Source organism: Primulina eburnea, chromosome 9 (assembly GCF_022965805.1).
Source record: "Primulina eburnea isolate SZY01 chromosome 9, ASM2296580v1, whole genome shotgun sequence".
Lineage (NCBI taxonomy): Eukaryota > Viridiplantae > Streptophyta > Magnoliopsida > Lamiales > Gesneriaceae > Primulina > Primulina eburnea.
Genome location: NC_133109.1, coordinates 4,330,573 through 4,343,167, shown reverse-complemented (window position 1 = coordinate 4,343,167; position 12,595 = coordinate 4,330,573). Strand labels below are relative to the sequence as shown.

The 12,595-nt window shown below is 32.2% G+C and overlaps 1 protein-coding gene across 1 annotated transcript; it reads left to right on the top strand.

The window, feature by feature from the left end:
• The first annotated feature begins 3,632 nt into the window (after positions 1 to 3,632).
• On the top strand, positions 3,633 to 5,552 carry LOC140842176 (acid phosphatase 1-like). Its single transcript, XM_073209993.1, has 3 exons — positions 3,633 to 4,066; positions 4,898 to 5,107; positions 5,242 to 5,552. The coding sequence occupies exons 1-3, from the start codon at positions 3,672 to 3,674 to the stop codon at positions 5,417 to 5,419; spliced, it is 783 nt and encodes a 260-aa protein (XP_073066094.1). The 5' UTR covers positions 3,633 to 3,671; the 3' UTR covers positions 5,420 to 5,552.
• Positions 5,553 to 12,595: the final 7,043 nt, after the last annotated feature.

Genomic DNA, 12,595 nt, shown 5'->3' with positions numbered 1-12,595 from the left:
ATTACTGCCACTTGCATGAATATCATGCAAGATCACTTGGAGTTCTTGAACCTGATTGATCATTGTTTTGAAGTCTAGCATTTTGAAGTCCAAGAATCGTCCAACGATAAATTTCTTGGCCCCGACATCCTCGATTTTTTATTTTCGATCTAGAGACTTCTGTAGTTCCTGAGATGTTTTATTTTCACTATATACATTATACAATGAATCGATAAGAGCATTCATTACATAGTTTCTACACAAAAAATCTAAATGATGTCATGAATTGGCAGCACTAGCACTTTGCGTGTTTCCTTCGCCCTCAACAGGGTTGGGAGCATCATCGATTAGAAATCTTGTCAGGTTAAAGGTAGTGAGATAGAAGAACATCTTCAGTTGTCACCTCTTAAAATTTGAAACGTCAAATTTCTCTGGTTTGTTACGAAACAAAATTTGGATCATTCATGTCATTCGAACCACGAGCCATATCTGAAACACAAATCACGTACTGAATACACACACACACACACACACACACACACACACACACACATATATATATATATATATAAAAACAGAGTTGTCTGCTATATTTAGTAAGTTTCCGCCTAAATGACATTCTAAAAAAGAAATAAATGAAAAATGCGGTAAGATATATTATAATAAATGTCTAAATATATTTAATTAATTATTAAAACTGCATATTAATGTTTGTGTGTATAACTTCTTGAAAATTGAATCTCTTCTTGGAATTACAAACCAAATTAAATTACATTTCAAATTTCAAATCCAGAAATAAATTTTATTCTGGGAATTATAAACCAAATTCAAATTGTTATTCAAAATTTAAATATGAATTCTGAAAATTTGAAACATGTTTCAAAAATTGTGTTCCGTTGAAATCATTTTATTAATTTAAAATTAATTACACATATATATTGATGTAAGGTTATTATAATTAAAAAATTTCATCTATATTTTATATTAACTAATTTTTAATTTGATTTTATTTTTGAGATCTAATATATTAATTATTTCAATGATAGTATAAAATTATTTTTCTCTTCAATATATCAACTTTAATCTTAGGCCAACAATTCCTGAATTAATATAGATGATTAAAAAATAATTGTATGTCAAATTTAATATAAACTAACATTTTAATTATTTTTTTATTCATGCAAAATAATAAAAAAAGGAAAAATTGTTAATTAACATATTTAGAATTAAAATATATGTATGAAATTTGACATACTCAGCATGCCAATTTTGTTAGTTAAATTATTTTAAGGCCAAAATTGATTATGAAGTTGTATAGTAGGCTATTGTTAACAATCTCTGTTAAATAAATTTATATTAAATACCAATTGCTGTTTTTTTTTTTTACTTTAATACATTTATCTTGTGAGCTATCATTATAAATGTTTATTTTAGAATTAGTTCCATTTATTTTAATTATTTTTTGTTGTAAATATTTAAACAGAAAATATGGATTTGAGAGCTAGAGTATCTCAAAAATTTAGTTTTCATAGTTCATTGAAGATGTTGATTCCAACATCAATATCTCTGTTAAGTGATATTACAAATGATATGATTTTTTTAATTAAATGAAATACTTTATCTCCAGTATAGATCATTCTCTTGGATTATACAATGACACTAGATTGATCGTGACAAGGCTCGGAAATCATGTTTTGGAAGGAAAAATTCTTACTGGAAGTAATGCAGGTAATAAAGTGCTTATTCCAAGAATGTCATTGACGCCTTCTGATCTAAGGCTTCCTTTTAAATTTCAGCAAAAACAATATCCTTTGATTGTATCATGTATATGCAACGACAATCAACAAAATTCAGGGGCAATCATTGTCTTATGTAGTATTTTTTTTTTTTTGAAGAACCCTGTTTTTAGTCATGGTCAGTTGTATGTTGTTGTATCCAGAGTTACGAATCCTAAAGATCTTTTATTCAGTGTTCCAATGTGAAGATCTATATTATGAAAGTCACGTTATAGAGAAAGTAAACAAGTTATCATACATACTAATTTTAATAATCAATTAGATAAAATAATTGTTCGTGCATCACACGGGTAAAAAACTAGTATTTCTAAAACCTAATATGTTTTAAGCTTGTTGGGGAAAAAGTACACACTTGAACTATTGATCATGGATGAAATGATATCATAATTGTAAATTACAACATAGTGAATAATACAATAAATTAAAACTTCATAAGATATTAGAACCTTGATATATGATATAACATTGTTTTGATTTGATTTAATATCTCATATTGCTTTTTCTTATTGCCTTGTGTGGACGACGGTTGCAACCCTGTCCCAAATTGTATGCCCACATTTGGTGATTCAATTTTCATGAAAATTTATATGAGACGGTATCATGTGTAAGTTTTGTGAGACATATCTTCTTTTTGAATTATACATGAAAAAATGTTATTTTTTATTATAAATATTAGCAAAATTGACCCGTATTACAAATAAAAATCTGTGAGACCGTCACACAATATACATACCATTCAATGTGTAACACGTTTTTTGTTTTGTTTTTGTTTTTGTAAAAAAATGGAAATATTCTTTTTCTAATATGAATAGAAACAAAAATAATAGAAATTTCAAAGCTTCACAGCATGCAAAGGTTGCTACTTTTTTCACTTAATAATACATTTTAAAATCGTGATAATATATTTCTTTTCTTCATTTTTTTTTCCGTTTTAGAGCTGACATATATAAAGTTGTTTCCAAAAGTAGACAAAATAAGATATTGATTGGATTGGCGGGCAGGCTTTTTTTATATATTTTATTTAATTTTTAAACATTTTCGAGATATATAGCTATTTTTATGAAAAATAAATCAATTTTAATTACGATCAATAATTGGAAAACTTATAAAAATAAATAATAAATTAATAAAAACTCTAGATTTACGGGTAATCAGGCATGTGAATTGCTGCTCACATCCCAAAAATACGTGCTACTAAATATAGTATGAGTTAATTTCTACTATATTGAAAATGTTTTTCTTCATATTTTGATACTATTAGATCATGTGGATTTTTCACGCTCCGAGTTCGGGTTCGCGCCTTCGTGATTGCACAATAAGCTCTTAGAGGAGCCACTTCGTATTTGTTCTCGTTTTATGAAAATGATTAACCCAAATTGTTATAAAAGTTCATTGTATCTCATTATAAACTAATTTTAAATATTTAATTTTTAAAATGTGGGACAAGATATATCACATGATTTTCCTATTTTTATGTAAATTGACATATATTTTGATGATTCAAATATTAAAATTTAATAATATCATACATGAAGAAATACTCCGATATGACATAAAATAATCAACATTTTATTTTAAAAAATGAATTGATTCTGTTATTTTCTGTAGACAGAGGGTTTTTCGGACCTTCTTATTTATAAATGAATGGTTTTATGTGAGACCGTCTCATGGATCTTAATCTGTGAAACGGGTCAACTCTAACCATATTCACAATAAAAAGTAATACTTCTAACATAAAAAAAAAAAAAAAAATTCATGGATGAGCTAAATTAGAGATCCGTCTCACAAATACGACACTATCTCACATAAATTTTTGTCTTTATAAATACATACATACCATCTTTCCCTTGAAAAATAAAAACACATTCTCTCAATTAATTATTTTCTTCTTGGAAAATGGCAGCTTCGGTCTTTCTACTGATATTCGCCATGGTCGTATCAACCTGCAATGCAGTTCACGAGTTGCATACATCAATCCACCTCCTCCGACCACGGCCTAGTTTCAGCCGCCAACTTGTGAAGGGCGTGGACTGCCTTAGCTGGCGGCTTGCGGTGGAGACCAACAACCTCCGCAACTGGAGGCTGGTGCAGGACTCGTGTGAGAAATACGTGGGCAACTACATGCTGGGAAAACAGTACAGGCGCGACTGCAAGGCGGTGGCGGACGCCGCCTTGGAGTATGCTAGGAGCCTGAATCTCACCGGAGACGGCAAGGATATTTGGGTTTTCGATATTGATGAAACTACGCTCTCTAATCTTCCTTATTATGCTCGCACTGATGTTCAATTCGGGTAATTCATAAACTTGAGCTTTATTTAATTTTGAGTGTGTTTTAATTCAGGCCTTCCGATTTTTTTGAGTGTGTTCATCTTTTTCGATCTCCATTTCTTCCCTCAAATTTTTTTGACCAATCTTTCAAAAATTTCCATTAAATTTGAATTCAAAAAATAGGAAAATTAAATATTTTACCCCGTTTATTTCACCATATTTTTAAACAACACGTAACACATGGAATAAATAAATTAATCATGACCAATCACAAATATTTGCCTGTGAGACAACCAACTTGTTTTAATTTATGAGTGAGTCTCATGAGACGGGTCAACCTCATCGATATTCACAATAAAAAGTAATATTCTTAACATAAAAAATAATATTTTTTCATGGATGACACAAATAAGATATCTGTCTTACAAATACGACTCATGAAACCGTCTCACACAAATTCTTATCTTAATTTATTCGATATAAATAATTTTTTTCGCACGCATCGTTTACCACAAGTTTTCACGATCTTACAAATAAAACAACATTATACCATCATAATACGTTAAAATCTTGACAGCAGGACAACTAATATTACTCTATTTCTGTCGGGACAAATTGATTAAATAACTTCGATCAATTTTTTTTTTAAGAAAATGACCTTCTCAAATATATTTGAATTATATTTGAGGAGATCATTTTTTTAAAAAAATAGTTGACCGAAGTTAAAAAATAAAATATCCCTTTCTGTCGTGGTTCACGAGTATATATATATATTATTATATATATTGTTTTTCACGAGTATATATATTATTATAATAAAAAAATTTATTTAATTATACTATATTTATTTTCAGGGCATTACCATACAATGACACGAAATTTAACGAATGGGTGGCGGAAGGTGTGGCGCCGGCGATTCCGGCAGTGCGGTATTTGTACAACAAACTGTTGACTATAGGGATTAAAAATGTGTTCTTGTCGGGAACGAATGCGAGATTCAAAGAAGTAAGGATCTCAAATCTCCACAAAGTTGGTTACCGCAGCTGGGAAAAGATCATTCTCAAGTAAATCACCCGTCGTAATTTTTTTACGATCACTTTTTTTTAAAATGGGTTTTCACATGTTAATTTGTTCTACAATGTTGACTGATTGAAAAATCCCATTTTTTTAATGATGTTTTTTTTGGATGAATTGGAAGGGGAGAGGGAGATAATGGTTTGTCGGCAGTGGCCTACAAATCGAAGAGGAGGACCGAGCTTGTGAGCCAAGGCTACAGAATCGTGGGCAACATCGGAGATCAATGGAGCGATTTGCTTGGGGACAATGTAGGAAGCCGCACATTCAAAGTGCCTGACCCTATGTACTACATTGCTTGATGATTATCATTAATAATAATAATAATATTATTATTTATTTATCATGTATTTTGTGATAATTAATCGTCGTGATGACACGTGTAAAATGTTCTTATAATTCGGAAATAAATAAAAGGGATTTTGGATTTTTTTATGCTCTTGTTCATTTAAATATCTGATAGGGATTCTAAATTTTTATACCTCATCTTAGATACATCTATGTTAAAATGGATATAGAGGGTAGAAGAATGTTGAAAGTTAATAAGATCGTATTTGAATCGATGAATTTGAACTCCATTCAAATTGTTTAGCATGGTCCACGGAGATTGCCGAGGGATCACCATGGATTCAATTTTTTGGCACTTTCGTTTTAAAATTTGGACAATTATTTGTTGAGAAAAATACATCAAACATACCATCTATCGTATTAAATTATTAAGAATTTGATTATGGATCAACACGTAATCCAACGAGTCTTGATATTTCAGATATACATATTCTTTTATTTGAGAGAATCTTCCAGTTTTTCTTCAAAATATCTTCCATGATGTGGATAGAGAATAAAGAATAGGGGTGTCAAAATGAGACACGACCCGTCAACCCGACACGACCCAACACGGAAAAAAAATCAGGTTTAGGATTGAGGTTTTTCGGGTTCGGGTTGTGTTCGAGTTGGGTGGATTCGGGTTAGTGCCATGTTAGGCGGGTTTCGGGTTGGTCGGGTTGGGTCGCGGGTTAACCCGCGAACTTTTTTTTTTAAAATATTACCTATATTTTTCTATATTGTATGTTTGAACAAAATTTATTGTATATTTAAATGATAAATTTTCATCATTTAATATTTATTTTGCATATTTTTATTTTTCAACAATTTTTTATTTGATTTAAATATACTTTTAATTTTCTACGATTAAACTTTCAAATTTAAATCGAAAATTTTGTTATTATGTGTTTAAATTAAAACATTATTATTATTTTTTATTTTTTTGAATTTTTTTCATTAATTTTTTTAAAAAATTTAAAAAAAATTAAAAAAATTCGGGTTAGGCGGGTTGAGTCGGGTTATACGGGTTCGTGTTCGGGTTGGGGTTTTTCGAGTTGCTTCGGGTTCGAGTGGTTCGGGTTGAAATAAAAATAAAAAAAATTCGCAGGTTGACCCGAAACCCGACCCAACTCACTCGATTGACAGCTCTAATAAAGAACGTGATGACACGTGATCCGGAGTTCATAACTCATATATAAATAATATCTATCATTATCTTCTGATATTTCTGTTTTAGCCCTATACTATTAAAAAAACAGAAATTACATTCATGTTTCTACACATTAAATGCTCACAACTTATCAGATACATTAACGCACAGGAGTAGCTGATCAATATTATCATGTTCCAAAAATCCAAATGATATTGGACCTCGCCTAAAACAGGTGAAATCCACCCCATGGATTTTTTTTGAAAAAAAAAAAAAAAAACATGTGGAGAGCACATGGTAGAAGTCGTTTCATGATGATGGAGCTTCAGGCAGTGTGTCTAATCCATAATGATCTACAATAATTAAGCTAGGCGCATTGGGATTCCATCATTGTGCTTCTTCTTCATCCAACAAATCCACTTTCACCCCATAAAACTACACACAAAGATTCAGCACTAACTCGTGGTGGACCGGTCTGTCTGTCTGATGATCATGAGACTATGCATAATATAGTATCGATATCACCAACTCATCTTGGCCAATCTTTTATTTAAAAACAATATTAGGCTACGCAAATGAAACGAATCATCGATTATTTCGAAACTACATAATTTCATTTTTCACTTTTAGTCCTTGATTCTTGTCCTAATAAGATTGCCCACCATGAGGGTAGAGTTGTGAATTTTTGGATTCCAGGGCAACAATCGTTTAGACCAATGTTTTCATTGCTACAACGAGTGACGACGATATTTCCAATAGGTTGTATGTATATTGTAACAAGTAAAAAATAATCAGAGACTGATTTTCATGAGGTAATGCTCAATCGTGGTATGTAAATGTGCTACTATTCTTCTAGCAAAACAAGATATTGGGTTAACACATATTGTGAAAGCTCCTTATTAGAAGGATGATGTGTGTCATTTTTGTGTGTTTTTATTGTGTTATTTCAAGTCACATCATGCATGTTTCGTGGGATTTCGTTTATATTTAGTTTTTTTTATTATAGTTTTTTTATTTCTTGTATTTGAGTTGATTTATAAGAAATGTGGTCGATAAAGATGGATTCGGGGACTAAAGTCGAGAAAGGGGCGCTAGAGTGGATGAAAATGTCAGCCCCAGCACACAAATTAAGAAAAATGGACCAGAAATTCGAGACAATCGCACTGGGATGGGGGAAATTGTTTGCCCTAACGCGCACAATAATATAAACTTAGAGGATTTACATGGAATTCACCGTTGATAAATAATTAAATATGATATCGTATCGAATTAGTTTAACATATCTTTAGAAAATATGTTAATTATTTAAGAAATCTTGTCAACTGTAATGAACATTATTTGAGATTAATTATTGAAAATAATGAAAGGCATGTGAACTGAGATTTCCAACAAATTCACTTCCTTTTAATTTTAAATATTTATTTTACAATGCTTATTTAACAATTGAACCAGTTAGTTAATTAAATTCTAGTAGTTAACACTCAGTATTAAATTATTAACTGCTAAAGAATATATAATTGAAAATAATATTTGATGCGATTCTTCGACCACGAAAAGCAAACGCGCTCGAAAACGGAGTCACGCCCTCAATTCGATGAAACAAAGAAAATGTTGTATTGTCCCGATCCTTTTGAATGTATTCACCTCTAAATTACGAAAAACTTAACATCAAATATTAACGAGATAAACAATCGATCTCAAGCGAACCCTCAAAGAATTCGTTTTTGACAATCCGAGTGAAGAGCAATCGATAAACTCCACAAAAAATTAAACTTTGATAAGTTTGATTTGAGAAACACACAAATGTGTATATAAAGCCAATCTTTGAAATTTGAGAGAAAAAATCAGAAAATATTATAAAACTCGATATTCATTCAAAATTCTTTATAATGAATAAAATTCGCGTATATATTGTTTTCAAAACCAAAAGATATCAAAAATTTAGTTGCCTAATTAATTTGAACTCTAAACTAGGAAATTAGATTTATTCACGCAGGCGGAGCGCATGGACGGTAATGTTTGGATGCCATAGCGCCAAGGCTTCTGGAATTCATCGCCTTGGGCAGTACATGGCGCGCTGGGGCGGCAATGTTTGGCCGCCCTAGCGCGGGGCTCTCGGGTCCTTTGGCAATGGGGTGGTAATATTTGGCCGCCCTAGCGCGGGGCTCTCGGGTTTGAGTATTGATTTGGCATCCTCTTCATAATTTAGCACTTGATTAGCATTGAAACTTCTTCCAACTTCATTGTTATGCATGCCGAATTCTTTGAAGTTCCGAGTCGCAAGATTTAGCACGTTATGCCCTGCTAGATTCAAATCATATTCCCATTTTTCAAAAAGATTTGTCCTCAAATCTTGGCTACCTACGTAAAAACGAAGCAAATTAGTAATAAAAAAAATTAAATTATCATCATGCTTACCTTTCAACACTAGATTGTAGATGTCATTGCCCACATGCACCATCAACGTTTTGATCCCTAACTCCATGGTTGCCTTCACTATCAACTCATCAACCTCAACATACACCAAGTAACAATGACACCAAATGATAAAATATCATTAAGTAGCACAAAAATCAAGTTTCTGTCCTTCTTAGACCTAGTTAGCATAACAAAATCCATAACAATGTACGACCATAATTCACTAGGAATAAGAATTACTTCATGCAACTCATAGAAATCAAGCTCAGGTGCCCTCTTCCTATATGCAATGCACTCTTCACTACACCACTTAACATACCTCTTCATATGCAATCAACACATATAGTCATGAAATATGTCAAATATCAAGTCACTACAATACATCTCACTATCAGATAATTCATGCAATGAATATAGAATTTCAAATTTATTTTCTTTAAACATATATTCATCATGAACATAGAAATTATTATATTCATTCATGCTCTTTTCACCACTATCACCAAACAAACAATAACATGTAATATAACATGCCAAATGTACCATTCATGCAATCCTTTGACACAACACACATATTTATGTCTAATGCATACAAACCATTGTCACTACGACATCTCACCAATTTAAAAAATCGTGGGAAATCAAAAAAATAAATAAGTACATGAAATATCTCAGTACTTTGGAATCCATAAGAATTTGAGGCAAGAATAAAACTTAAATTAGGCCTCAAAAACTACCACATTTGTAGCATGTTCCCCAATCTCTCGAAAACAACAAAACAAGGAATTAATTAGCGAAGAAAGTCATACCTCATCGTCGTTGTGGTGACAACTATGCTTACCTCACGGTGATTACTCTCAACATCATATGGGTCATCTTATCACATTGTCTTGCAAAGGACAAATAACAATGGTCGAGATTGAACCAGTTATATCACCACAATGAGAATAAACCACTTTGTACAAAGGTACATGAAAGGGTTTATGCAAGAATAAACAACTCTCTATCTCATTCTTTTGAGCCTTCAAATTATTTTTCTTTGGCCTCTTGTTATTTTTCTTTTTCTCTCATCTCATCATTTTATTTTAATTTTCTTTCTATGATCATCTCACTCTTTTGTTCTTTCTTTCTTCCGGTCATTTCAGATTTCTTTTCACTCAATTTATGAAGTGTATATCGAACCTCAAGGACTTCTTTTTGATTCAATTGAACAAGAGAAGCAAGGTTCCTCCAAACATGTATGCAATATAATTTTTTCTTGCCTCCTCACTTCCTCCATAGTAGACAAATTGGAAACTTCTTATTCACCCAATGATTCAGCTTCCACTGTACATCTTTTAACATCATTCGACTCACCAACTAGTGGAATACTATCATCGACAACGAATCACACCTCGAATTCAGGTTCCACTACAACATCAATTCAAAGTTCAGGCTCAACTACAAGCTCAACTTCAAATTTAGGTTCAATTACACCCTCAATCTCAAACTCAGATTCAACTACAACCTCAACCTCAATTTGCGGTTCAAGCCCAACATAAGACTCTATTGCTGTCACCTCTTTACTTGAACATTGACTAATATGTTGCCCAAATTCGAAACACCAACAACATATAATGTCACAAGTACGAGAAATTGAATATTTAAATGTACCTTGATATTCATATTTGTTAGTTTCACGTCTCAACTCCTCCATTGGCCTAGCAATAATTTCATCTTCCAATCTCGTCCGCCAAGTGGACGTCAAACGAGTCTCATACAAGCCACGCTCATCTCTCATTCCACATATCCTATTATCATGATTTGGAACAAATCGCTTCCTCATCACCCTTTTCATCTCATTCCACGTAACTATATGCCCACGTCGTCTTCTACCCAATACTAACTTATCCCACCAAGCAATAGCATCATTGGTAAGCTCGCTATAAGCTCGTCTTACCTTCATTGCGTCCGTATAATCCTCCAGGCTCTCAAATATACACTCCATCCTCTCCTCCCATTCAAGGTACAACTTTGGATCGGCTCCCCACTGAAAGATGGATCTGTCATCTTCCTCCCACTCAGTCTATATCCTTCTCGGCTTCTATACATATTATACGCATCACATCATCTATAATCATAACGATCCACGTGTAACGCTCTATTCCCTCTAAATCTACTACCTCGCCTATTCTCATCATCTTGCATATCATACGTCTCATCTTCTTCGCACCTCCTATACTTTCACGTAGATGCTTAAATTCCTTCTCCCATATTTTATCCAACCCTCCTAATATTGTTGGAAATTTTCGATCGTTAGACATCATATCTGCAAGTAAAGGTTAGTAGAAAAACAATAAAAAATAAGGCTTCCTCACCACAAATTCTCATTAATCACTCCAATGAAAATTCAGTCGACTTTTTTTTTGTCCTTACTACAAATACCTCTCACGTCACTCCAAGAAATAAACGTTACACTCAAGTATTTCACTCGATTTTTGAGAGTTCTCTCGTAGAGTACACTTTTAGGCTTTGTACCTTGTGTGCATCTAACTCACAAGTTCAAACTTCACGACATTTACAAACTGACTTACACGGACTGCGCAAAAACAAGAAATTTGATTTTTTTTTTTTATTAGGAGAGTCACTTAAATATGACTGAAAATTGAGAAAATAACAAGCTTCAATGCTAAATAATCGCATATTTTTTTTTGATTGTGAGATACACTTGAATATAACTCCCAAGAATATAACAAAATACTAAAATCAATTTATGGAAAATTTTCGAAATTTTGGTACTCTTTTCTTTTCTTTTTAAATTTTTTTTTTGGATTGCACAAGGGTGGCTGTGCAAACTCGAAAAAAAAAAAGGAAAAAAAAAGGACAAAGAATGACTCACGAAATTTCAAGAATCACCGACTCAAGAACGACAGGATAAAACAGATCTGATAATAAACGAAAGATAAACATAGATCTAATAATAAAATGGCTAAACTTACTTGAATCAAATGAATCTAAAGCTGTGATACCAGATGATACGATTTTTCGACCACAAAAAGCAAACACGCTCGAAAACGGAGTCACGCCCTCGATTCGATGAAACAAAGAAAATATTGTGTTGTCCCGATCTTTTTGAATCAAATAATTGTGTAATATTCACATCTAAATTACAAAGAACTTAACAACAACTATTAACGAGATAAATAATTGATCTCAAGCGAACCTTCAAAGAACTCATCTTTGACAATCCGAGTGAATAACAATCGCCAAATGCCGCAAAGTATTAAAATTTGATAAGTTTGATTTGAGAAATACACAAAGGTGTATACAAAGCCAAACTTTGAAATTTGAAAGAAAAAGTAACAAAATATTATAAAACTCAATATTCATTCAAAAGTTCTTTACAATGAATAAAATTCGTGTATATATTGTTTTCAAAACCACAAGATATAAAAAATCTAGTTGCCTAATTAATTTGGACTCTAAACAAAGAAATTAGATTTATTCACGCACTTAGCGCGCTGGGACGGTAATGTTTGGCTACCCTAGCGCCAAGGCTTCTGGAATTCACCGTCTTGGGCAGTACATGGCACGCTAGGACAGTAAT